This window comes from Ambystoma mexicanum, chromosome 9 (genome assembly GCF_040938575.1).
Source record: "Ambystoma mexicanum isolate Mex_15411 chromosome 9, UKY_AmexF1_1, whole genome shotgun sequence".
Lineage (NCBI taxonomy): Eukaryota > Metazoa > Chordata > Amphibia > Caudata > Ambystomatidae > Ambystoma > Ambystoma mexicanum.
The window spans coordinates 789,901,276-789,926,144 of record NC_090931.1 but is presented as its reverse complement, the minus strand read 5'-3'; the positions used below and the strand labels follow the sequence as shown (position 1 = coordinate 789,926,144).

At 43.9% G+C, this 24,869-nt stretch overlaps 1 protein-coding gene across 1 annotated transcript in view; it reads left to right on the top strand.

Moving 5' to 3' along the window:
* Window positions 1-12,123, top strand: part of HSPD1 (heat shock protein family D (Hsp60) member 1) — a 172,693-nt gene extending 160,570 nt beyond the window's left edge. Inside the window, exons 10-12 of the mRNA XM_069615735.1 lie at window positions 5,817-5,991; window positions 11,261-11,439; window positions 11,530-12,123. Coding sequence (XP_069471836.1) covers window positions 5,817-5,991; window positions 11,261-11,439; window positions 11,530-11,691 — 516 coding nt within the window. The 3' untranslated portion in view covers window positions 11,692-12,123. The remainder of the gene's footprint in view (window positions 1-5,816; window positions 5,992-11,260; window positions 11,440-11,529) is intronic.
* The last annotated feature ends 12,746 nt before the right edge of the window (window positions 12,124-24,869 follow it).

The following is a 24,869-nucleotide window of genomic DNA, read 5'->3' as shown; positions in this document are numbered from 1 at the left end:
TTCAGTCCTGGAGAGATACGGTCCATGGGCTTGAGGCCAAGGACAAGTCTCGCAGTCCTGTTCTGGATAAGTTGCAGAGGGCGGAGTGTAGAGGCAGGCAGATTTAGATGGAGGCTGTTACAGTAGTCCAGCTTCGAGAGAACCAGGGCTCAGGAGACAGTGAGCTTCTGGGGGAAGGAGAGGAAAGGAAGAATACCTCTTAGGTGGTGCAGCTGGTAGTGTGACTTAGAGACGTCCGATATGTGAGGAGAGAAGGAGAGTGTGGAGTCGAAGGTGACTGAGGTTTTTTGCCTTGCAGGTAGGAGCAGGAAGAGGGCCAAGAGAGGCCGGCCAGAGTTGCAGGGAAGGAGGGAGTGGGTGTGCCGATGAGTAGAATCTCAGTCTTACTGGCATTAAGGCAAAGGTCATTGGCGGCACACCATTCCTGGATAGCAGACCGTCGGAGATGACGGAAGGTGAGGAGGTGGCCGAGGGTAGCCTGAAAATGAGCTGGGTATCATCCGCATAGCACTGAAGTTGGGTCAGAGAGCGGCGATGCAGTGGGCAAGGAGTGCCAGATACTGGTTGAATAGCCAGGGAGAGAGGTTAGATCACTGGGGGACTCCACAGGTAGAGAAAAATGTCAGACAGGAAGGACCCAAGTTGGACCTGGGAGGGTCGATTGGAGAGGAAAGGTGTCAGCCACGCCAGAGCCTGACCAGTGATACCCAGGTTATCGCGGAGACGGTTGAGCAGGATGGCATGGTTGATGGTATCAAAGGCAGAAAAGGGATCGAGCAAAATGAGAACACACGGAGAGTTGGAGTCAAGGTTCGAGAGCAGGTCCTCACGGATGTTCAGGAGAGCAGTTTCCGTGCTTCTGGCCGCTCTGAAGCCAGACTGATGGTTACTCTGGACTTATTTGGGATGGCACACAGCTACCACAAGGTAAGTAAAACCCACATACTTTGTTTAACCTCACAATGGAGGGGGAAAGTAAAACACAATGTTCCACCATACTGAATAGTTATTCTAGGTAGGCAACAACCTAATGCAGACTTATTAAGGACAGGCTAGCAGCAAGTCGGGGGAAGCAAGACCCAGTTGGGGGGACACTCGTACAATTATCCTTAAGGCACTAATCTGGTGATACCAACACTTAACTTTTGGGAAGAGGCACAACCTAATCACAGGAGAGTAAAATACCTTCACATCTACTTTCTATTAGGCTGGCAGAACAGTGGCTAAGGAAGAAATTATGTTCACAATACTTTTAAGAATAGTGCGTCACACATTCAAGATCAGTAAAACATTTTTAACTGTTGACTTAGAATTACAGTTACCAACCAACTCAGTATTTTCTTTTCTAGGCAGAAGTCCCAATCCCTTTGACAGTCTTTCCCCTATTCTTGGAGCATGAGTTTTCTCAGTGGCAGAACAGGACGTCACTAGGACTAGTGACCAACAGGCAGTGTCAGTTTAGGTTCTTTAGAAGCAAGTCAGTTTCCTTAGGAAATCTGGGCAAAAGGGTAAGTACTGTACTTTAGAGTTAGAAGAGGATCCAGGGGCTTCGCAGAAGACACCCTAGCAGCATTCTAGCTGGGTGTACTAGACGAGGGACCTCCCAATGACCGATAACACCACATAGCTACATAGAAATCCTGACTGGCTTAAGGGAAGTACATAGCCAAGCCAACACGGTACCTCGGCATTGAAGATTTTGCAGCAGGAGTCTGCAGCCAAATACCCGGTCAGTGGATTCCTTGTTGTGGAGACTGAAAACAAGACCTCAGAAGGGACTTTGCAGCAGGGATCGATGAATGCTGTAGGCAAGGTTTCCCTTGCGGCTGAATGCGGTGCTGTGGATTTGGCACCTTTTCTAGGAGCACAGAAGACAGAATTGCGGTTGAATTCTCGTTACAAAGGTCCAGCACTCTGGTGAGGGGATTTTTCGGACTCTATTTGTGTCTCTGGAGATCCACCAGGATGCCCGTGAGATTCGGAAGACTGTGCACCGCACGATGGCTTGAGGTTCCAGGGTATTGCAACAATGCATGGTCGCAGCAATGCGTGGGATTGCTCAAAATGCAGGTCTTGAGTCTAGTGGGTCTCACCAGGCTCTGGGTCCGAGTTGTAGTTTTCGGAGATCCCAGGTCGATTGCAAGGAAGGGCTGCAGCAGGCTCCGGTTACACAGCAGGTTCTCCTGTCGCTGGAAATCGTCTCAGCCGCTTTTCCTTCATCTTCCTTTTCGGTTTAAGTTCCAGTGGTCGACATATCTTCAGCTTCCAGGTTTGCAGTTTTAATCCGGAATTGCAGCACAATCTCTGCATTCTCTGCCTGCGTTTTACAAGAAGGGGGCGGTCTGGTTGTCCAATCAGGACAGCCAGCCCCCCACTCAGATTTGTCCCCATTGAAGCAAGGTGTAAAACAAAGGGCTGGGGAATTTTGGACTCCTCCCTCATTTCCTGCTCTCACAGACTGGAGCCTAGGCGTGGAGTCCAGGGGACTCCCGCCGAAGATACAAAACGCAAAGGAATTTCCTGCCCTGGAGGTCAGGGGAAAGAAAAAGAAACGACAAACCCTCAAATGGTGAACAAAGAGGTTCGGAGACCATTTTAGCAAAGACAGCTCGACGCCATTTTGAAAAAGATGGCTCCTGCGCTTAGCATTACCGGAGCTGCAACAGCCGCGGTAGATGCAAACCATGGTAGTTCATTATGAAAACACTGCCACCAGCCATTGAAGGTACACTTGTCTCTGTAACAGATGTTACAGTTTTAATGTGAAAGGGGATACAGTGTATTCCCCAGCACTCCACAGAAGGTGGGGTGTGCGGGCTTCACAGTGTAAAATGGGGGAAAAAGGGATCCAAAGTTCCTTTCTACCCTTGGGAACTGTAGTTCACTCAAGGTTAGCAAGACAAAGTTAAAAGGGGAGCCCCTAGGGCACCCCAGCAACAACCGGCACTTATTGCCAATAAGTTGTTAAAGATGATAACTTTTAAAAAGACACTATGGAGAGTCTTAAAAATGACACCCATAAAGAGTTAAAGATTATGTGAGTGTGGAAAAAGGTTCCCACTCACTGAGGTATTAATGGAAAAATATCCCACTAATAAAGCAATAAGTTCTGGGGTTGAACCAGGAAAGTAAGATTTACCAGTTCTGTGCAAATCTTACCTAACTGAGTACAGAGCGAGAAGGTGTAAGATGTCTATGTTCCTTCTCTCACGCTGACTATAAGGCTCCCTCAAGGCAGAGAAAACACAACCAGGGGGACCTCGACGCGTGAGGGATTTTGGGTACACGACACGTTGGTGTCAACGTCCCCTTTTGATCTTCGAAAGAAAGATGCAATACTCTGGGATTGCCACTAGATGTCGGACTATATGCACAGCATGTGAATCCAAGTAGATACAATCAGACATGCCATTACGGTGAGTAATGCATGTCTTTGTTATGCCAGCCCGGGCTAGGATGCGTGGTCGGAGGTGAAAACTTGTGTGGTAAATCACGGCACTAGCAGGATTGAAACTGCAAACCGACCCCTTTTTAGTACTGTGGAAACCAAATGAATCGTGGTGGAATAAAACAGCAGGATTCTAAACTTCAACAGTAGAGCAATTACTTGGTCTCCTACTTGCACTGCACGGATCGTCGTCTGAGCAAACAAAATGGAGTCACTTCAGTTCAAGTAGCCGTTGCTTCAAGACACAAAACTGGTTTCCCTCTCCCTGGCTAAACCTTAACCAGCATTGAGAATGGTTCCAAGTGTCTTCTGAGCTGATTGGTCCCACCAACTCAAAGGAAGAGGCCGTCCTTGAAGGAGCTTCTCCGTCGAATGGTGATCTGGCAAATTCGGATTTGCAGCAGGGCTTCACTGGGCAAACCAACAGTCCAGTGGTTGCAGAAGCCGTCCTCTTCCAGCTCGTCTTCGGTTCTTTCGTTCCAGTGGTCGACTCTGCCTTCCAGTCCTGGAGACTCTCCTTTTAAACCGTTTTCTCCCATTCATTCCAGCCTAGCTGCCACTCACCCAGCAGGGTAGCTGTCCTTGCTGTGCAGTCAGCCAGCCAATCACGCCAGAGTGCATTTGGGTCTCATAGGAGACTAAGCACAGTGAGTTTCGGGCCCCTCCCTCACTTCCTGCCCACCCCAGAGTTGAATACCAGAAGGCCCAATTTTTAGCGACTGGTGTTCACGGTCGAACTATTGTGGTAGTTCATTATAAAACCACTGCCACCAGCAATTTCAATAGGAAATGGTAGCATTTGACAGCTACAAGAGTGTTTAGAAACGGGGGGATACTATGTAACCTCTCCCAGCACTTCATTGTAAGTTGGTGTGTCCTGGGTCTATGAATTTAAAAACGACTAGTAAAGTCAATTTCATTTTACATTCTCTGACAAACAGTAGTTTATCCCAGAGAAGGTTTTAAACCTTTGGGTCTAAAAAGACATCCCTGTGTCACTGCACTGAGGGTGCTGTGTAACACACATGAAAAGATGCCTATGGAGTTTTCTTAAAGCTTCAAAGTCAAAGAACACGAATGTAAAACGCACATCAAAATATATGAAAGTGTGTGGGGGGCGCTCTTTCTGGGTAAAAAAATCAAGTCCTCAAAATCCAGCAAAGTTGCTGGGGGTCTCTAAGGTGAAGGGAATTAGCGCTTTTTTGAGAATTCTCCCTAACACAATGCACCATGGACGTGGACACCCCCCTCTCTCCCTCTCCCTCCCAACACATCAACTCTGTATCCAGAATGTGCCACTTCCACTTAAGCATCCCAAAGCAAATCTTTCCCCATCGCTCCTACCCTCAGTTTCCACAATACTTGCCATCATCTCCCACCTAGACTATGTCAACTCTCTTATCTTGGCGTGGACAGGGATCCCAGGGTCGGCGAAGCAGTGCTATGCAACCTGAGGTGAGCCTGTTCCGGAGGTAAGAGTAATTGCTTCTGTTCAGTTTTGCCACCTCCCATGGATGTGTAATGATGTACTGAACGAACAGTTGGACAAACGCATCAGACCACCAACTAATCAAGAATAAGATGGGATTAGATTGGGGTTGGTTAGTTTAGTGGGGAGCAGTAATGGCTGCACCCCCCCCCCCTGCCCGAAGTGTACTTACCTTGTCAGTAGCTGCTGGTTGATGGCTGCAAGTCTCACAGGCCAACTCTGTCTGGAGCTGCTTCTGCAGGACCGGCCCTTTGCCTTGGGGGCCCTTTTCCGAAAGGGCTGGCAGGGGAGGGGTCTCAATCTGGGAGAAATAAAGCAGTGGTGGGTAAAGAGTACAAGAGCGAGAAAAATGCATGTGAAAAGTGAGGGGATAAAAGGCAAGAAACTGCAAGAGAGCTGGAAATGGGCCTCAGTGGAGGAAGGTACACGGGGCGAGAGAGCAAGAGAAATGCATGAAAAATGAATGTAAAAGGAGAGAAAAGCAAGAAAACCACAAAGAAGGAATTGGGCCTAAGTGGAGGAGGGGGGCACAGAGTGAGCCAGGCCAGGACACAGGATGTGAAGGAACGTCCTGTCCTTGGTCGGGAGAGGTGCTTTGGCTTCCCCTAATGTGATGGGAATATTTAGAAACCAATCAATTGGAGGTTTGATGGTGCCCACTCTCACTTGTACTTTTTAAATGTTCTTTTAAAGCGGTGTGCATTCTATTTAAGCACTCAATTTATGCAGACTATGTAACAAGAACAAATGTAGATTGCTGTGCCCCGGATCGTTCATTTTATTGAAGTGGGAAAGTTGGTTCCCTCAGTTGTACAGTCGACCATTTGAAAAAATAAATTGGGGTTGTAATCGTTGTCCTATATGTTAATTCGTTTTCAGATTGGTGGTACAAGTGATGTTGAAGTTAATGAGAAAAAAGACAGAGTTACAGATGCACTAAATGCTACGCGTGCTGCTGTGGAAGAAGGTATCGTTCTTGGAGGTGGTTGTGCATTACTACGGTGCATTCCAGCTTTAGATGCATTGATCCCAGTAAACGAAGACCAGAAAATTGGTAAATGAAGCTTTTTATCTTTTTAATTTTTTTATGAAGTGTGCAGACAGCTGTCAGAGTGGCTCTTCCCAGTGCTAAATGTTTGAAAAGTGATGTTCGATTTCTCCCGAAACTTAACACTAGTCTCCAACCTGTGTAAAATTGTGTCCTCACTGATGTGGGTGAAGACTTTTCATTGGGCAATTTTCCCTCTCTATTCTAAGGACTCCTAACCTTTTGCTTTTGAACCAGTCCTGAATTATTACACGGAAGTGAAGCCTTCAAATTCACTTCCCTATCCTTTTGCTTATTTTATGGGAATACTGATCAGTCGTTCATACTATCAGTACTGGGGAAACAGTTTCCCTTTTGAATTCTTCTACTTTTTAACATTGCTTACAGCAGCGTACAGTGCAGTGGGGACTTTTGTGCCACACTGATGGCAGCTGATATAGTTTTACAATATTTGCATTTCTTTTATACTATGAGACTAGCTGCCCTAAAATGGCCTGCCACGTGATGTTCACTTGCATCTTTGTCCATATTGTTTGGCCTTCTTCCTGCCATGAGTTCAGGCAATCCCTTATGTCATGCACTTGCCTGGGAAAGCTGCTGCTTTTGTGGGCTAGTGATGCCTGCCTGTGCATGTGTGTAGGGCCCAAGAAGCGCAGGTGGGACGATCTGGTCCCACTCCACATCCGTCCTGCCAGCCTACATGTGGGGCATTCATGGACAACGTGTTTCAAATCCGTCCCAGTAGCAGACCTGGCACTAATAATGTGAACTGGGACTAGATTCGCAAAGCCCCCTTCCTGGGATACACAAAGGCTCACTAGCATTTGAAGGCAGCAGCTTTCTCGGGCAAGTGCATGACCTTTATAAGGACTTTCCTGAAGAGCCAGGTAGAAGGCCAAACTACAAAATGGCCAAACAAGTGGCATGCCATTTTAGTGCACTAGCCACGTTGAGTAGCCATACACAATCAAGGCGAATGTGCACACTAAATATAATGCAAAAACAGTAATGTTACCACTGCCAACAGCTTGTCTTTAGGCTTATATAAAAGTAACCAGAAATCCCATGTGTAAAAAGCTAGGGTGATACAAAAGTATCCCCATTGTACTGCACTGTAAAGTGCTTTGTGCAATGTAAAAATACAATAATTACTGGGAAACTTGGTTTCCCTTTTTTATAGTCTGAAGGACTAGTCCATTTCACCATAACAAATTGGCAAAAGGGAAGTGAAGCTGAAAGTTTTACTTCGCTTTAAAAATTCAGGACCTGATCAAAAACCGCAAAAATAATCTGGTTCCCGTTATGGCGAATTATCTGAAATGTGCTAATTCCTCTCTACCTTAGGGACCCCCAGCGCTTTTGCTGGACTCTAGGACTTTTTAATTTTTAACCCATAGAGAGCGATACCTTTTTCCCCACTCATGTTATTTTCTGTGGTTTGGACTCTGTTTCTTGTGGTTGTGGAGTCTGACACACTCCATAGGCATCTTTACATTGTGACACACAGCACCTTCAGTGCAGTGGCACAGGGAAGTCTCTTAGATTTCCCAAAGGTTTAAATACCTCCTCTTGGTGACTGTTTCCAAGAGCAGTAAAGTGAAATTGACTTTACTTACATTTTGTAACATTCTAGACCCAGTGCACACTCTTACAATAGGGTGCTGGAGGGGTTACTTAGTATCTCCTTTTGTCTATTTTCTCATGTAACATTTTTGTTACCCTTTCTACAATTAATGGCTGGTGGCAGTGGTTTACTTTTGACTACCATTCTGTTTCTACCGCGGGCTGCAATTGCAGCCTTGGTAAAGCACCCATTAGTGCCGATTTTGTCAAAATGGCCTGGTCTTCTATTTTTCACCATAAGGTCCTTGAGATTTACTCTGTGCCAAACAAGGTTTGTTCCCTTCGTTAGTTTTGTCTTTGGTGGATTCAAGAGTGAAGCCCGCCTCTGGCTCCAGTATGTCTGGCAGGGGCAGGAAGTGAGGGAGGTGCCCGACACTCCCTGTGCTTAATCCCCCTTGCTTACAGGAATGCACCCAGAGGTGATTGGCCGTCTGGCTGTCCGGTAAAGACAGCCACCCTGTTGTGCGATTGACAGCTAGGCTGGAATGAATGGGAGAAACCTACATAAAAGGCGAGGCTTTTTGGCTTGGAATGCAGAGTCGACCACTGGATGAAGGAATCTGAAGAACTACTTGGAAGAGACGCCTGCAGCAACTCCTGGACTGTTGGTTTGCCCGGTGAAGCCAAACTGCTGTTGTGCTGAAACTCTGAATTAGTTTAGACTATTGAAGCCATGCAAGGACAACTTCTTCCCTTGAGTTGATGGGACCAATCCACGCCAACGTTAACTCGTTTGACCATCCTCTCGGAGCTGGCTGTACGTCTGCTGCTGGAACCGAAGTGCCAGGTAGCAGAACACCAAACGGAGTGTATCACTTTTAAGACGGACCCGTGCTGAAGGAAGATTCCCCCAGACTCCTTTGAAGCAGGACTGAACAAACCTGAGCCACCTCAAGAGTGCTGGACCCCAGATGCAAGGAAAGTCCAGAGTGCTATCTGTGAGACCGCAGTGGTGCTATTTGCTGAGACGTGAGGAGCTGAAACCGCGATGTGCTGCTGAATAGAAGGTTGTCTTTTTCTGCCGCTGATCATCCCTTTGCAGTGCAGGAGTCCCCAGACGTGCTGCCTCTTGTGCCCACGACTGAGGCCCAGGAAAAAAAAAGGTTCTGCAGAGCTGCACAGGAACAGAAGCCAGCTGAACCCTTTCTTCTAACCCAAGGTACTGTAAAGTTTGAGAGGACTTTCCTCTTGTCTTGTAGCCTTACTTGATCTCAGTTGAGACAGGTAGTTTCTGTAGAGTTGCTTCATCTTCTACATCACACAAGCCTCACAGCTTGTGGCCCTACATTGATTCTACTTTTTCTACAAAGACTTCTAAAACATTGTGCAAGACTTTTATTCACCTAAAAGAAGTGCTTCAGTTCACCTACACTTTTGCCCAATTGACATTGGCTGGCCTGGCTCCCTGAATAACCCTTCTTTCCTCTGACATTGTGTTTTACCTTTCCTTCCAGGACGGGGGTTAACTTAATTTGCATTGGGGGTTCAAAAGTACTTGCCTGCTTCAGAATACTTGTGATTTCTTCTATAACCCCTTTGTCATCCTTTTCAGTATCGCTCTGACCTAGAGAAACTACAAGTGTGTATTTGTGTTACTTGATATATTGCCCCTTCTGTAGAAGGCTTATTCAAACTGACTTAAATTAATAATTGTTTAATCAAACTTTGATTATAAGTGTTTATTTAGATACTTATGCTTGTCACTGTGAATCTGTGTAACCACCCTACTGCTCATATTGACCCTCCTTGAGATAAGCCTGGCTGCTCAGGCACACTACCAACCTGTGTAGTACAGATTTATACCAAAGGTTGGGTTCCTATTGTTCTATTGCCACAAGGACAGGGTTGTTGTAGTGCACCCAAAGGGTACTGCTCCAAATCTTGCCTAACAATTCCATAGAAAACTATGGAGGGAAAGTTGCAACTTTATTTATGGAAAACAATGTGCAATACATTGCTACATACTTGCTTCCTGATTTTGTAAAGGTTGCTATGCAATTCAAACAAATAAAAAAGAAAGAAATGTGTTTTTAGCAAAAAGAAACCCATGCAAAATGTAACCTTGGCATGAGAGTGGAGGACATGGGTCCTTGACGACAACAGGGTGGGAGAGACTTGAAGACCAGATGTTGCAGGGCAAGGCGGAAACCAAAGCCAGGGTGAAGGCCAGGACAGAATACCATAGGAATGGGATGGTGGAGGGAGTGCTAAATTAAGGATGGAGAGGGAGACTGAAAAATGCTAAGAGTTGTCTTTGAGGGTAGGGAGAAATGGAGTTGCAGGTAAGAAACTACTCCCCTACATAGTGTGCTAGGAAGCAGTTTTTTCTGGAAGGAGGACTTTGACATTTGATTAAAATAGTGATTGAGTTTCAGTAGTATGGAGAGGAAGAGCATTCGAGTAGGGGAGTGGGTGAACACGAGAGGACGCAGGGGGCTCGAGTAGTGGCAATGGGGTGAGCCGAGAATGTTTGTAATGAGTGAGGGGTGGGCGGGAGCAGCGAGTGAGATGAGCAGATGGGTAGAATGGGGCAAGTGCAGGAATACTTTTTGAAGATGAGAGGTTTATACTTAGCCCTTTGTTTCATAGATAGCCAACCAATCGGGGACAGGCAGGGGAGGTTGAGGTGAAGGTAGAAAGGTTGATTAGTGTGCAGAGCGCGAAGTTGAGGACTTTTTCGAGAGGTGACTAAGGAGATTGGCCATTTGGCAGTATTGAAAGGAAAATGACAATTTTCCGATATTGAGGAGGTGGAGTATGGTGTAGTGGCAGGTTTGAGGATTAAGACGAAGTTGAGATGGGTCGAAGATGACACCAAGGTTACGAACAGAAGCAGAGTAGGGAAGGTAGTTCAGAGAGAAGGGGGGTGGGGGGAAAGAGGAAGAGATGGTCAGTCTGGGAAATGGAGCACTTCAGTCTTGGTGGAATTGAGCATGAGCGAGTGAGACTCCATCCAATATTTTATGGCAGAGACGGTTTGACATTAGCTTGTCGGAAGAGTTGATGGGAGAAGCCATAAGAAATCACGGTGCCAAGAGCTGATCTATAGAGGGTGACGAGAAACCATATTTTCTAGCTGACAACTCATCTAGTTCATGGTACCCTTTCCACCATACAGCCCACCTGTTCTCTGTTCACAAGCACTAATTACTGAAATTCAAGGTGAGCTGGACTGGTGGTTTTGGAGAGAGCTAGGAGGGGCAGCAGAGTAGCTTTCTTTTGACGGTGCGGCCATGCATGAGCCCAGGATAGGTCCATCAAGTAAGCTGCTTGGAATACTCTTCCCATTCCGATCCAGGGTATGACATCCTGCTAGTAAAGAGTGAAAGGTGAAGGTGTACTAAGAGTACAAAAGTCACTATGGGTGAGTACTGAACTGGTGATAGCACAACATGACTGGACATAAAGGGTTATTTTGTTTTGCGATTGCCTGCTGCCTGTCTGGATTCTATGTAAATCAACATAGGTCACAAGTAAGGGGAGTTCTTGTCTAAATGCAATATTTTGCAAGCCACAATTGTTAAAGTTGTAATTGGCCTCTGCATGGATAAGCAGTTTGTATCACAACCTAGAATCAATACATTAGATGTTAAGTGGATGCTTGTGATGCTATGCCATAGTTATTGAGAATCTTAATTTTCTTTCCCTACAGGAATTGAGATCATCAAAAAAGCATTAAAGATCCCAGCAATGACAATTGCAATAAATGCAGGAGTAGAAGGGTCATTGATAGTTGAAAAGATCATGCAGAGCCCAGTAGAAGTTGGTTATGATGCCATGCTCGGAGAGATGGTGAATATGGTGGAGAAAGGAATCATTGACCCCACAAAGGTAATTGGATTCTGAATTGTATACCTACTGAATCTGAAGTGGTCGGTTTGATAAATGTAGTGAAACATTTTCTTGTGTTTTTTTGTTCAGGTTGTAAGAACTGCCCTGGTGGATGCTGCAGGAGTTGCTTCCCTTTTAACCACCGCAGAAGCAGTTGTGACGGAAATTCCTAAAGAGGAAAAAGATCCTGGCATGGGTGGAATGGGTGGAATGGGCGGTATGGGTGGAGGGATGGGAGGAGGCATGTTCTAATTCCAGGCATGCATTGTGCGTAGTTGAGAACTGTGACAGTTGAGACACGCAAGTGTTGCAACGGGAAATAATTCTTCAGAGAAGACAATTTGGGGTGGCCTGAGGGGGAATGACCATTAAGTGAGGCAGTAATGCGTTACTCGGAGCCAGATATTAGGAACTGTTTACCACTGCCTTTGCCCATGCTTACAGGTAATTTATTTTGTATTTTAACGTCCTTTGTACATTCCAGATATAACTGGCTGTAAGACTTATCCATGTCATGTATTCGATGTAACTAAAGTTTACTGAATTCAAAATCTTTTTGGTGCCCGACATCCCAAAAAGAGTTGAACTGTGGGAGATGCCTTCTTTTTTTGGGGGGTAAAATTGTGTCCTAATCTGTTATAATAGAATTATGTACAAACTTGGGTAATAAAACAAATTGTGTAACGTTGTGGAATCTTTTTGCTCCTGCAACTGTTACTTGCCATGCAGTAGTACCAGTGAACATTAACATTTAATTAAAAGTTTGAATTGTGTAATCATTTGTGTGATGTGCTAATGCAGGCTGTAGATCCCTAGTGTTTTTGAGGTGAACCACGCAGATTCCTGGGTCACTTAAAGCTTTAGGTGGTTTTTGAACATTTGTGCATTCAAAGTACATATTATCAAACCAACCTTCTATGAAGGCATTTGGTATTTTGTAGAAGTACAGTATTAAAATGTTCATTAAAAAAAATAAACTCAACTGGTGCATTTTTCTAGAAAAGTTTTCAAGTACAAGCGAAAGCTCGTATTTGAACATTGATATCAGAAAAATGCATGGTTTCACCGTCATAGCAGGACACTTATTGAATTACTTTCTCAACTAAGTTAGTTTGCTAGCTTCTTTCAAATAAACTGCTATGTATTTGAGGATTTACTAGAGAAATTGCCTATACTGAGCAGTAGAATAAGCTGCAGAGGCATTACCTTGAAATCCACTGAAGTTGTCAAAATTCTGACACAGAGGTGGTTCTGGGTTGTCTTTGTCACTTGGGGTATACGCACTTGCTTTACGTTTTATGTGCTTAATTAAATGTAGTAAGACTTATCATATCCATACTCCATTCCCATTTCCTCCATACTGTTGTGCTGCCATCCCAGGAAGGGGATGGGACTTACAGCCTGATGCAGAGCAGCATAACATTGAAAAAGGAAAGCAGCGGGTTGCATGCATAATTTTTAATATTCAGATCCTCCTTCACTCTTAAGCCCTGCAATTGTGTTGGCACTGTGCATACTGCTCCTTGTGATCCTCCCAACACAAACCCCACACATGCTCGAATGATGCTATGCACCTCATACAATTCCTTTTCTGGCAAGGCATTTAGAAAATGCCTCAGTGGGGTAACGCATCATGGTGTTTATCAACAAAACTCTTAGTTGGGCACCCTGGCCTGGGGACAATTTTCATGCAATCTTAGACCACTAGGGGTTCTAGTGACGACCTGAGCTATAAGGCTTTCGACACAAATCTTCAGAGTTTTCCTCGGGGACTAACTACAAAGACCTTCCCTGAGATTGCTTTCGGGACTAAGCAGGCACTCTGTGCCGTTGCTTCTTTGTAGGTCCTATTTACCTGTGCCATAAACCTTAATTTGCCAGTACTTGTCTCAATCCGAGGAGTTCTCAGTTTACTGGTACCAAGACAACAGCCTTATTTGGGTACTAACAATTTCCATGACACTTGTGGTCGTGCTGAGAGAAATCTCGCCCCTCATTCTTCTGGCTTCTGAGCAGGGTCCAGTGCATGTCACACAATTACTCCCACAATCGGTTTAGAGTGCGTGTGTGTGTGGGTGTGACACTTGCTTCACTTCAGCACCGCAGTTTATGGACCATGGGGACATCCCTCCACATAAATGTCCTCTTCCTAGCACTGAATGCCTTTCCTGTTCCTTTGAGGCGACACATAGTTCTTATCTACATGGACAACACAAGCTTGTTTTTCCTGAACAAGCCAAGCAGAATGGCACTCAATTTCTCCCACTGTACGTACTAGCTATGGAGATTTGGCATTGGAGCAAAGATATTGGGGTCTTCCCAATCACTTTCAACTAACTAGGGGGAATCGAAGAACCAGATAGAAACCCTGATCAGGAGGTCCTGGGCCGCTCTTGTGAGCTTCCCTCAGAGCTGCTGAACCTGATATTTGCTCAGTGGGTTTACCATTTTGTGGATCCCTTTGTTTACCAGGATAGGGAATGTCTTCTCTATCCTAATGGATGGTTTGGGCAGTTTACTCCATGGACTCTTCTTCCTTCGCATGAAAAGATCTCTGCTTCGCCTAACTTAAATGGCCCAGTAAGTACGCATGGTGAAGGTCTCCTCAATTTGGATTTTCTTTCCCTATAGTTATTCACTGTCCCAACGCGTCTGGTAGATTTCTTCCCCAGTGGTTTCTTCTGCAAAGGGCAGACCTTCTGTCTCGGCAAGAGATGAGCACAAGTGCTTTTCCCCCTCAATGGATTTCCTTTGGTGCTTGTTCCTTGAGGACTTGATTTGTGTGAGCTGGGGTTGTCTTGAGACAATAACAGCAAATTGTGCCCGCCCCTTGCCATTGGAGTCTAGAGGTAGCCATCTACCAATTTAATGGCTTCCTAGATCAATTTGTTGTTCTTGTCACATTTGCCAGAGTCCAGCCTTTCCCTTTACTCCTGTTGGGTCTGCCTATTGGTGGTTGGTGTCTTCCCCAATGTGGATGGTTGGCTGTTTTAATGAGTTACTCGGGTTGTACCGGTCCTTTCAAATTCCCTATTCTGTACGAGTCCTCAACATAGTCCTCTGTATTGACTCAAACCCTTTGAGTCTATGGCTTCAGCTTAGTTCTCGCTTGGTGGCAGTCACTTTGGCATAAAAGAGCGTGTAAGGGTAGCTAAACTTACATGGGTATCCGTAATTATAAGGGTACCCCTAATCATGCTCACATCAGAGTTAAGTATGCCCCTCTAGGGAAGCAAGGCTAAGGGTCTGTCTTGCAAAGATAACAAATGTATTCTTTACAGAAATGGGGATAGGAGCAAAGAATTCTGCTCCCTGAACGGCCTCTTCTGTCCCTCAACCGGTCCATTCTCCTGCAAACTGGTGCCAGGCAGAAGCTTTTATACTCCAAACTTGGTGTAGTGGCATCTCGGGAAATGGGAACGGCTCCATCCCACACCGTCCTGCTTCTATACAAGGGATGCTCCAGTCTTCCTTTCTTCATGGTCAGCGATTTCTGTTTAGGACATGCCTCTTTACATATTGCTAGCCTATGCAAAAAAAAAACTAGCTTCATTTAGCTACCTATGAATATTAAATGTACAAAAAACATTTTCCAGTCTTTCTCTCCATACCTCGCTCTACGCACATTTCTATGTGGTCATGTAATTTCTTTTAAACATATTTTTCATAATTCTGTATGTTGTGCACAAGTATGTTAAAATCTCCTTTTAGCATGCATGGGCTTTTGACAAACGGCAGACAGCTGCTGAGTTACTTTGTGCTGCTCTGCCAGAGCTAGCCACAGTGACGCAACACCGCATGAGCCCTGCGATCCATTTTTTAGCACAGGCCACATTCCTTTTGCCAGAGAGCCTGCTTCTATCATGCTTTGAGATTTTAGAACTAAATAGGATTTAACATTTACAAATGTATTCAGCAAATCGTTATTTGCACCTTTATATTTAAATAATTCTTCTTTTAGTGTGTGTGTGAGGGAGAGATTAGATCTGGCCAATCTTTCAGGAGATGGTCACTCTTGGTTGTTGTCCTGAACAAGGTCGAAGACTACAGGCCACTGTAGTGGGCCAAAAATCGACCGAAACATGTGTAGACAGTCAATAAGAAAAAACTGTTGGACTTACATACACACTATGGAGTAATAAGGGTGCAATCGGAAGAATATAACATAGGAGACAAAGTGAAAGGAAGGACCTCATTGGGTGTAGATTTTTTTTTTTCTGTTCACTTGAAACGTCATTAGTGACTGTATATGTGCGAGTACGAATGGTGGAAATCAGATGTTTGAGAAGATTGTTTATCGGACGGTATTCATGGGGTGTTTTTTTTTTAATGATCAATTTGTAAAGTTGTATTTTTGTAAAATAAATGTGTACAAAATAATTTCGAAAAATAGTGGTTGAATCCAGCCTCAATACCAAGATCCATTGTTTTTGAATAGATTTTGACATTTTACAACAAACCCAGAGCTGGAAGATAAGGGTGGTGGATTGGAGCTAGCTGTTAAATGAACTGCACTTCTGGGTAGACCTGAAACCTCCCTGAATGCTGGAGGTGTTGTTGAAAGGGTACTGGAAGGGAAGGGCAGAGGAGGAAGGGATGATGGGTAGTTTTGGTATAGTTAGGAGGGTCAGTGATCTGACATGTTAGATGTATACTATTATTGCTTTACTGAAGTTTCCTATCCTTGATCTCATGGAAATGTTTTGTAAATGTCAACACTGATTTCTATGCATAAAAAAAGGAAAATGGATGTGGAAAAAAAGAAACAAGAGGCTCCTCCTGCAACCGGCTTCATCGAATCACGTCACTCTTTAGAGCACTTCTAAACTAGACCAGCGCATGGCTCCAAGTCAAAAGAAACCTTTTGCTGTGCATGAAATCTCGACTTTTCCTGTTTCCGTGCCATCAGAACTTTTTCATTCCAAACGAGGAGGGGAAAACGCAAACCCCACAGCAACTCCCTACACACATGTTGGGGCTACTGGGTCTCTTAAAACAGTCTGTCACTACACCAGTAACTTCTCCAGGGTATACTAAAACGATGTCTCAGTCCCTATATAACGAGAGGAAAACTGTTGACCCAGAAAGAATTGTGTCCCCACCCCTCCCCGGATACCCCTTAGAAATGGGTACATGACTAGAGAGAGGTTTGAGCAAACCATGGACAGTTTCTGAATTTGTCCCATTCATGCATACATTTCCAATTGACCGTAAAACACATCTTTTAGACGAGGATGACCCACTTCCAAAATCACCTAGACTTCAGTTATCTCCTACACATTCAGTTGTTAATACGGATCGGCCATCCAATATTTTTCGGGATGAGCGGTCCTATGACCAATTACAACAGGACCAGGGGGGTGATTATCAGGGTATGTGGCCAGCTACTCATGAGAATGCAGATGAGCCAGATCTAATCTTAGGGCACCATGATCCTTTATAGATCAGTCCTGTGACACAGCTCCTATAGATGACCAGCTTCTTTTTACCGACTTGCTAAACATTTTCAAATTCAAATGGTCCCGGCTCTGGCTGATTTTGTGGATGACATCCTAAAGGGGGAAAAAGGTCAATCTGTTCCTTTGCTAAATTCCATTAAACAGAGGATGGCACATTCCCTGCTTACGCCATCCCTTACATGAGTGGGTAGTTCTCAGCTACAAACATTTTTCCAACCGCACTTAAAGATCCTCTTTACATCAGGGGCCATGGTAAACCCGATTAACTTGTGGCTACAACTACTAGAAAACGTGCAGGTGCCCCTTTATCAAATGCAGAAGCACCTCCAGGTAAAGAATGTAAAAGGTTTTTGCGTTGGGAAAGAGTACCCGCTGCTTACTCTAAATGTGTTGCTAATAATACCACTCTTTAAGCAAGAAATGAGGTACAGTGGGGGCTCGTTCAGGACAATTTAGACAATGTCCCTGAGCCAACAGGATCTATATTTGCAAAAGATTGTTGAAGGTAAGCCGGTCACACACAACATTTTGAAGAACACTCTTGTTTCGGCAGAAACAGCAGGCAGTATTCTTTCAGAGGGAACGTGATTAAAACTGCATTCATGGCTTTGTAACTCATGCCACCCTTATTAATATGCAGGTATAGGAATCCGTCCTGTTCGGGGGAAAGCTGTAGACAATGCCTTAGAAACAGCGTAAAAATAACACAATGCGTTGAAGACTTTAAACCAGATCCCCAACAAACCATGTGTTAAACGTGGGGTATTCAATACCTGCCACTCCTTTTTGTTATCAAAGCTTCTCAAGATCCATGCAGTTGGGGGTTCTCTTCTGCATGGTACTCCTCGCAGATGACATAGGTAGAATTGCAGCCACTAGAGGATCCTCTACCCCTGCCAACAAATGACTCACCTGTAGAGTCCCCTCCATGCATTCCCAGTAGGAGGCTGGATTACTCTCTTCACCCACACATGGGAGGAGAAAACATCCAATCAGTGGGTGCTAATGACAGTAACCAATGTATATTCCTTACAATTCCTTCAAAAACCCGAACGCCCTCTGCCGAGAGCCAGAAGGATGTCGCAAGAACACAAGCGGCAATCGAGACTTATCTCTTGAACAGAGATTGATTTATATTGCTCACTTTTGTAGTATTTATATTGCTCACTTTTGTAGTAAAGAAGGGTATCTATTTAGTGTACTTCCTTGTACCCAAAAAGGACTTAACTGTGTGACCTGTATTAGATCTGCGTAAGTATGTCGAGCCATAAAAATGCAGGATGACTACGCTACAGAAAGTACTGTACTCACACTTCTAAAACAAGGGGATTACATGGCAACATTGAAGGATGCATCTTTCATATCTAATGTTTCCATTGCACACACTACCCAGGGTTCAAACTAGGAACACACTACAAATTGAAGGTGCTACCATTCGGCACAACCTCAGCGCCAAGGGCATTCACCAAAGTGGTAGCAGCACACCAGCGCAGACAATCCCAGTGTACCCTTAATTCGACTAGTTGAAAACAAGAGACACGACGCAAGTGTTTACAAAACACCCAAAAGACTATCGATCTGCTTTGCAAACTAGGCTTCTCAACGGGAAAAAAAATCAAGTCTCGTTCCAAGGCAAGTGAAACAATTTCTCGTATTAATTCAGACAAAAGACACTTTAGTCTTCCCTCCAAAGAGAGGGTACAAAACCTCCTCTTCAAATACCCAATAGCCAGTTGTTGGTTAACTGTACGAAAGGCAGTGCGCCTTATCTGGATGATGGCATCATGCATTTACCTAGAGCCACCTGCTCGATTGCACATGCAACCTATGCAAGAGTGGCTGTTGTAACAATGGTCACAAGCAAGCCATCATTGGAACTATCTAGTGATATTTTTACGGTCCCTCGGTCATTCTGCAAAAATGGCCAAGAGAAAACCACCTCAAGGCAAAAGTGTTCCCCAGGTACAAGCCACTCTATCCACAGGCGCACCTCTCACAGGGTGGGGGCGTCCACTATCTCAGCGCACTGGGTGTGGACACAGACGATGACAAAAAAGCACATCCATCTTCTGGCAGTGTTGAAGGCCCTAAAAGCATTTCAACACCAGCTTCAAAATAAGACTGTTCTAGTCCTGACACACCGCCACAGCGATGTAGTTCATCAACAAGCGGGGGTGGGGTAACCGTCTCAGTCTGTTCAAACTAGCCCAGACATAGGACTTCGGGCACTTCCTCACAACATATAGCTACTTTCTCAACATGTTCCAGGGGAACACAACTGTCTAGCCGATGTGCTAAGCAGGAATTTACAACTTCCTTCAGAGCACGAATGACAGCTCAATGAGAACATTCTTCCCGTTTTTACAAACTGGGGTCCGCCAAAAAATGATTTCTTTGCAACACAAGAGAACGCGCAATGCCCAGACTGTCCTGGTATCCTCAGACATGGTCCAAGGGGGATTGCTCTGTGGATAATCTGGTCAGGGAAATTTGTATTGTAGTTGACATTTATATATAGCTCCTTTTACCAATGTTGGTCTTAATGCGCTAGTGGTGGGAGCGTACTTGGGGGACTGATCCGAAAGGTGGTAATCACTGAGTTGGATTAGAATGTGTGCACCCTTGTCCATGAGGCTTAGCTGGGCTGGCTTGGCTCCAGTAAAAAGCAATGTGGTCTGGAATGTGAATGGGTCAGGAGAAAGTGTAAAAGCGACTGTCCAGCTGGCCTGAATTTGTCCTAGGTTTTCGCTACATATTGATAGCAGAGCTGTTGAAATGTAGTCTGGTGTAAGTGGGGAAACTGAAGGAAGAATTGTAGTTGCACTCCCCTAGGGTTGGATAGCTGAGTATTTTACAAAATTCAGAATGAGTATGCAGTTTTTGAGGTGCCCGGGAGGAAAAACAGCCCTGGAACAGAGCCACCAATACAAACAAGCACAAAGAAAAGAGGATCCAAACCGCAACCCTCCCATCCCCTGCACACCTTCAGATCCCATCACTAGACGGTTAAATAGTTATTCAAATGAATTTCAAAACATTTACATGGAAGAATTAGTTAAAGAAAAAACACGGTTTCATAAAAAATGCACAAAGATTTAATCACAGATTTGTTCAGAGAAAATGCAGTTCAGTTTGAGTGACTGATGTTTCAAGAATGTTCTCTCTTCTTCATGAGCCAAAGAAGTAAATGAACTGTAGACAGATAATATAGGGGAGAAAAGAGGACATGTTATGAGAATTCTTAGTGCTTCACTGTTGTCAAATATTACACAGTAAATACTAGTTTTAGGAAACCAGTATCAATGTATTCATGTTGTATGAGTGAATATTTAAAACAACTACGGTGTTCGGATTTGATCTCAGTAACTAGTCATACGGATATGCTGCTTACATACCCGGCTCACACTGAACTACCACATAAAGCTCTATAGATCAGAAATTGGAATCAATGTGTATCTCACTGTCTTAAAACGGTATTCCACTTCGATGTGAGCAGAATCATATTCGGCAAGTGTCACATAGAACAAAAGAAATACGGTTTGGGTGTATGCATTCTTTAAATATGAACTGTGATGCAACGTGTATCTGGAAAAAACCCTTATGAAGTAGACATTTCTAAATGGCTGGAGCCCATGTGTCTACAAAGGAGGAGGGGTAGAGCAACAAAGAAAAGTGCAAAAGAGTAAAAAATGGGAGATGTACCCTTAAGGGTTGAATTAGGAAAAAGCCTATGTCTTGGCACACTCACCGTGGCTACGGTGCTCCTGATCACATGTGGTCTGTTTAAGCTGTATTGCTTCAATTTATAAAGGATAAACCCTTGTTCTGTTGGTTGCAGAGTAGAAAAATCGTGTATACTCATTCTGAATTTTGTAAAATACTCAGCTATCCAACCATAGGAGTGCACCTACAATTCTTTCTTCACGTTTGTTGTTCACTGGCTAGATACCAGTGGCACAGCTTGTCGGTAGCACCCACACATTAAAATCCCAAATATGTCTTTCTCGCGTATTAATGAATTGACAAACGTGCCAGAACATTAGCATTTGGCGCGGATGAAGCGACGCATATTATCCTTAATAAAGGACACAGAGAAATCTTTACAAAGTAAAGTTGACCCAGACAGAATGATATTCCAGCTCGAAAAAACTTATTAGAGAAATTGCGCAAAAGCTGCATCCCACCACACTGGTGGAAAATTACAAATCCCAGAAGATCCTGAGGGGTTTAAGGGTCTATCCGAGACCCACCCTATGTAGTGAAAATAAACAGTTTGTGGAAAAATGGGACAAAATTTTGCATAAATGCTCCCTAGATTTAATATTACTGACAATAGAGCTCTCTAAATCCCTAACATCAATAAACACAGAAATAATCGCCCTTAAGACACAACTGAGTTTAAAACATCTGAAGAACTCTCAGAACTTCTAGTAGACAACTCCAAATTAACAGTATACAAGACAGAAATTGAACAAAGAAGGCTCAGGAAATTTAAAAGGGATACCTTTTGATTATCTAAACAAGGTTTTGTACACCTGGCAAGAGTACTACCATCATCGCAATCAGAACAAGGGCAAGTCTAACCATCCAAACACATCAAATTCTGGCAGTGGCAACAGCAGCATTGGTGACCCCATCCAACCGGAGGAGAGACAACCTACGGACAAAAATATGGGACGTACTGAGTCGGAGGATCCCAGACCGAATAGCCCAACGAGACCCCCAACAACACCTAGCCCTGGCACAACGGGTGGTTTTTTAAAAATTTTATTTTATAGGCTTACAAGACAAACCACGAGAATAATGAGGAGAGGGAAAAGGTGTACAGAAAAGAAAAAGCAAGTGAAAATCTGGTTGTCAGCATCTCTTGCAAGAAACTCACAAGTGGTCAACTGGATCATCTTTTGCACCAAGCAGCAATACGTCACTATTTGAAGAGAAGGTCTGTCTACATAGACTGTTAAGGAAACTAAGACTCAAAATCTTCTTTGAAACAGAAGTGGACATGGAAACTATAGACTCAGGAAATTAGATATTGGAATTCCGCCCCAAAAACAATTTTGACCCTCACATACAGAATTCTATCCCTAATTTATTTGAAAATGGTCATATGAGTTAGAAATGATAAACTTTCAGAAAACACCACTGAATTTGAAGAATTGTCAATTAGATCATATTGAAACACTAGCTAAGTAGGAGGATTTTACCATTAAGCCCGCAGACAAGGGGGGAGCGATTGTAGTCATGGACACGAAGGACTACACAAAGAAGTGTCTTGAACTGTTGAATGAGGAAACTACCTATATTAAATTGGACAGTGACCCCATCTACAAAATTAAAGTGCTCTTTCAGCGGACTGTTGAAGAAGCCTTAGACCAGAAATGGATTAACGAGAAAACAAGCCAATTCTTGACCAAGCAACATCCCATTACTCCAGTTTTCTATGGTCTTCCTAAGATCCACCAGAATCACACCAACCCTCCTCTTAACACTGAGAGTGGACGGGTCAGATGATATATTTGACCCTCTAGCAATGTATGTTGATGGATCACTACAAGCATTGGTCCAGAAGATCCCAACATATCTTAGAGACACAACAGACTTCCTGAACTGCATCAAAGACATCACAGCCTTGAGCACAGAGTGCATTCTATTCTGCATGGATGTGTGCAGTTTTTACACGTCCATACCACACGATGAAGGCATTGGAGCAGTAGAATGGCTGCTTCTCAACTCATCAGCCACAAGGGGCAACTCCAATCTAATTTTAAAACTCCTTGACATGATACTGTACAATAGTTATTTCAGGTTCCGAGGTAAATACTATCTACATGCCACAGGTACATCTATGGACTCAACAATGGTCCCGGCCTATGCGAACACATTCATGTAGATTTGAACATCAGTACGTATTGGACCACCCAGAATGGTCCTGCAGGATTCTAATGTGGAAATGCTACATAGATAACATATTCAGCCTTTGGTGTGGCACCCAAGAAGAACTGGATTCCTTTTTTAATTAAACTCAGTACATCAAAGCATTAAATTCACGATGGATGTTGGAACACTATCTCTAAATTTTCTAGATGTGAGTCTTGAAATCCAAGAGGGTCAGATTGTCACTACCATAAACCAACGGATGTGAATAACTAGTTACATTTTACAAGCTTCCACCCTAAATCTGTCTTTCATTCAGGCAAATTCTAAGATTGAAACACATCATCTCGGACCCAGCGGAACTAAACACGGAATGCTCCAGACTGATGGAAAATTATTAAACCAGCGGTTACACTGCATCAGTTCTCAAAGAAGCTAAACAAAGATGAGATCTGATCACCAAGGAGCATCTCCTAACCACAAGGAAGAAGGATAAGGATACATCGCTACTGTATATTTCCAAGTACTCGAGACAGTTTTCAGGTGGGGAAAACCATTCGAAAACACTGGGGCATCTTACAGAATGATGCTGTTCTTCTACACGGTCTATTTCCAAAAGCACCAATGATGGCTTTCAGACGTGGCTGCAACCTTAGACATACACTTGGAAGAGCGGAGAAACCCCGAAAAGATAAACAACTTCTACTGAAAAATAAAGACTGGCACATTCCCTTGTTTATGCTGTACCCATTGCAACAATGTGATGAAAGGAGACACGGTCTCACACCCCCGTACAGGGAAGAAAACCAAACTTGGAGACTACGCAACTTGTTTATCCACGGGAGTCCTCTACGCCATCGAATGGCCCTGCGGTAAACATGATGTGGGGCAAACTACAAGACCTGTAAAGGAACATAAATCAAACCTCAGATGTAAGAACACTAAGTCGCCACTTACAAGGCACTTTTTTGAAAATAACCACACTGTTGACCGATTTAAATTTCAGGTCCTAGAGGTTGTCAAAAAGCCACACAGGGGTGGTGATTACCAGGCAATCCTATCCCGGAGAGAAAAATACTGGGTACACTATTTGGATACACTACTTCCAAGGGGGTTGAACGAGGAATTCTCAATCAAATGTTTTATTTGAGGTATATAATCCGATCGCTTATTTACTCTAGACAGACTATGTAACGCCCTGTTGCCATAATCAATGGCACACATTAATAATGACTCAGTGTTTAGGATTCACTAGACGTGTAGATTATAACAAGTTGCTCCCCACACATAGGTAATCACCATTGTTCAAATGTCATTACCAAATATATGGATCTCATTCCAAGTTCCGAGTGTTCTGTTAAAGTGCCATATAGGTGCGTGTATTGAATTATGCATTTCTTGTGTATGCTAAAGAGTTACCATATATGTTTTGATTCTGCCCATAACTGTATCAACCATGGGTTTGATTATGAACACGAGAGCTAAGCCTAGGGACCAGTGAATCTGTACATTTTAAACCTCTACAATCACGGAATGATTGTGTCCCTCAGTAATTGGTCTAGACTAATTTATTAACATTTTTCTGTTTAAATTCCACCCTCTTTCGTTTCTCTTTTTATCTAACCAATTTTTGGATTTTTCTCTAGACTAACCTTGTACAACCTAAATAGGATTGTTTCCTTATTGTTCGCATGGAGATGGGCTACACAGCCTGCCTGATCATACTCAGGTTTTTAAGCATAATCTCAGGGGACTGTCTCGCAATCATTCAAACTCCCTTCCAAGATGGAGGCTAAAGCACACTTTCTTGACTGAGCGCAGTAAACTAAGTAGCAGATCGCCACTTAATATAGTCTGTTGTCGATCTCACTTGACTACACGATTTTCAATTGTATCATGAAAGGGGTTTGCGTTGCTTACTCAGTGTCTTCCCCCTAGCAACTGTTGCTAGTAGTAACTTACACCTCAGGGGCTTCGCCAGCCCACCTGGCTCTGATGGCCGCTTCTTTATAATAGAGCATGCAGCCTTAACCGTTTGACTACGTTAGCGGTCTGCCATGTATTAGCGTCCGAGACGGGAACACGCGCACAAAC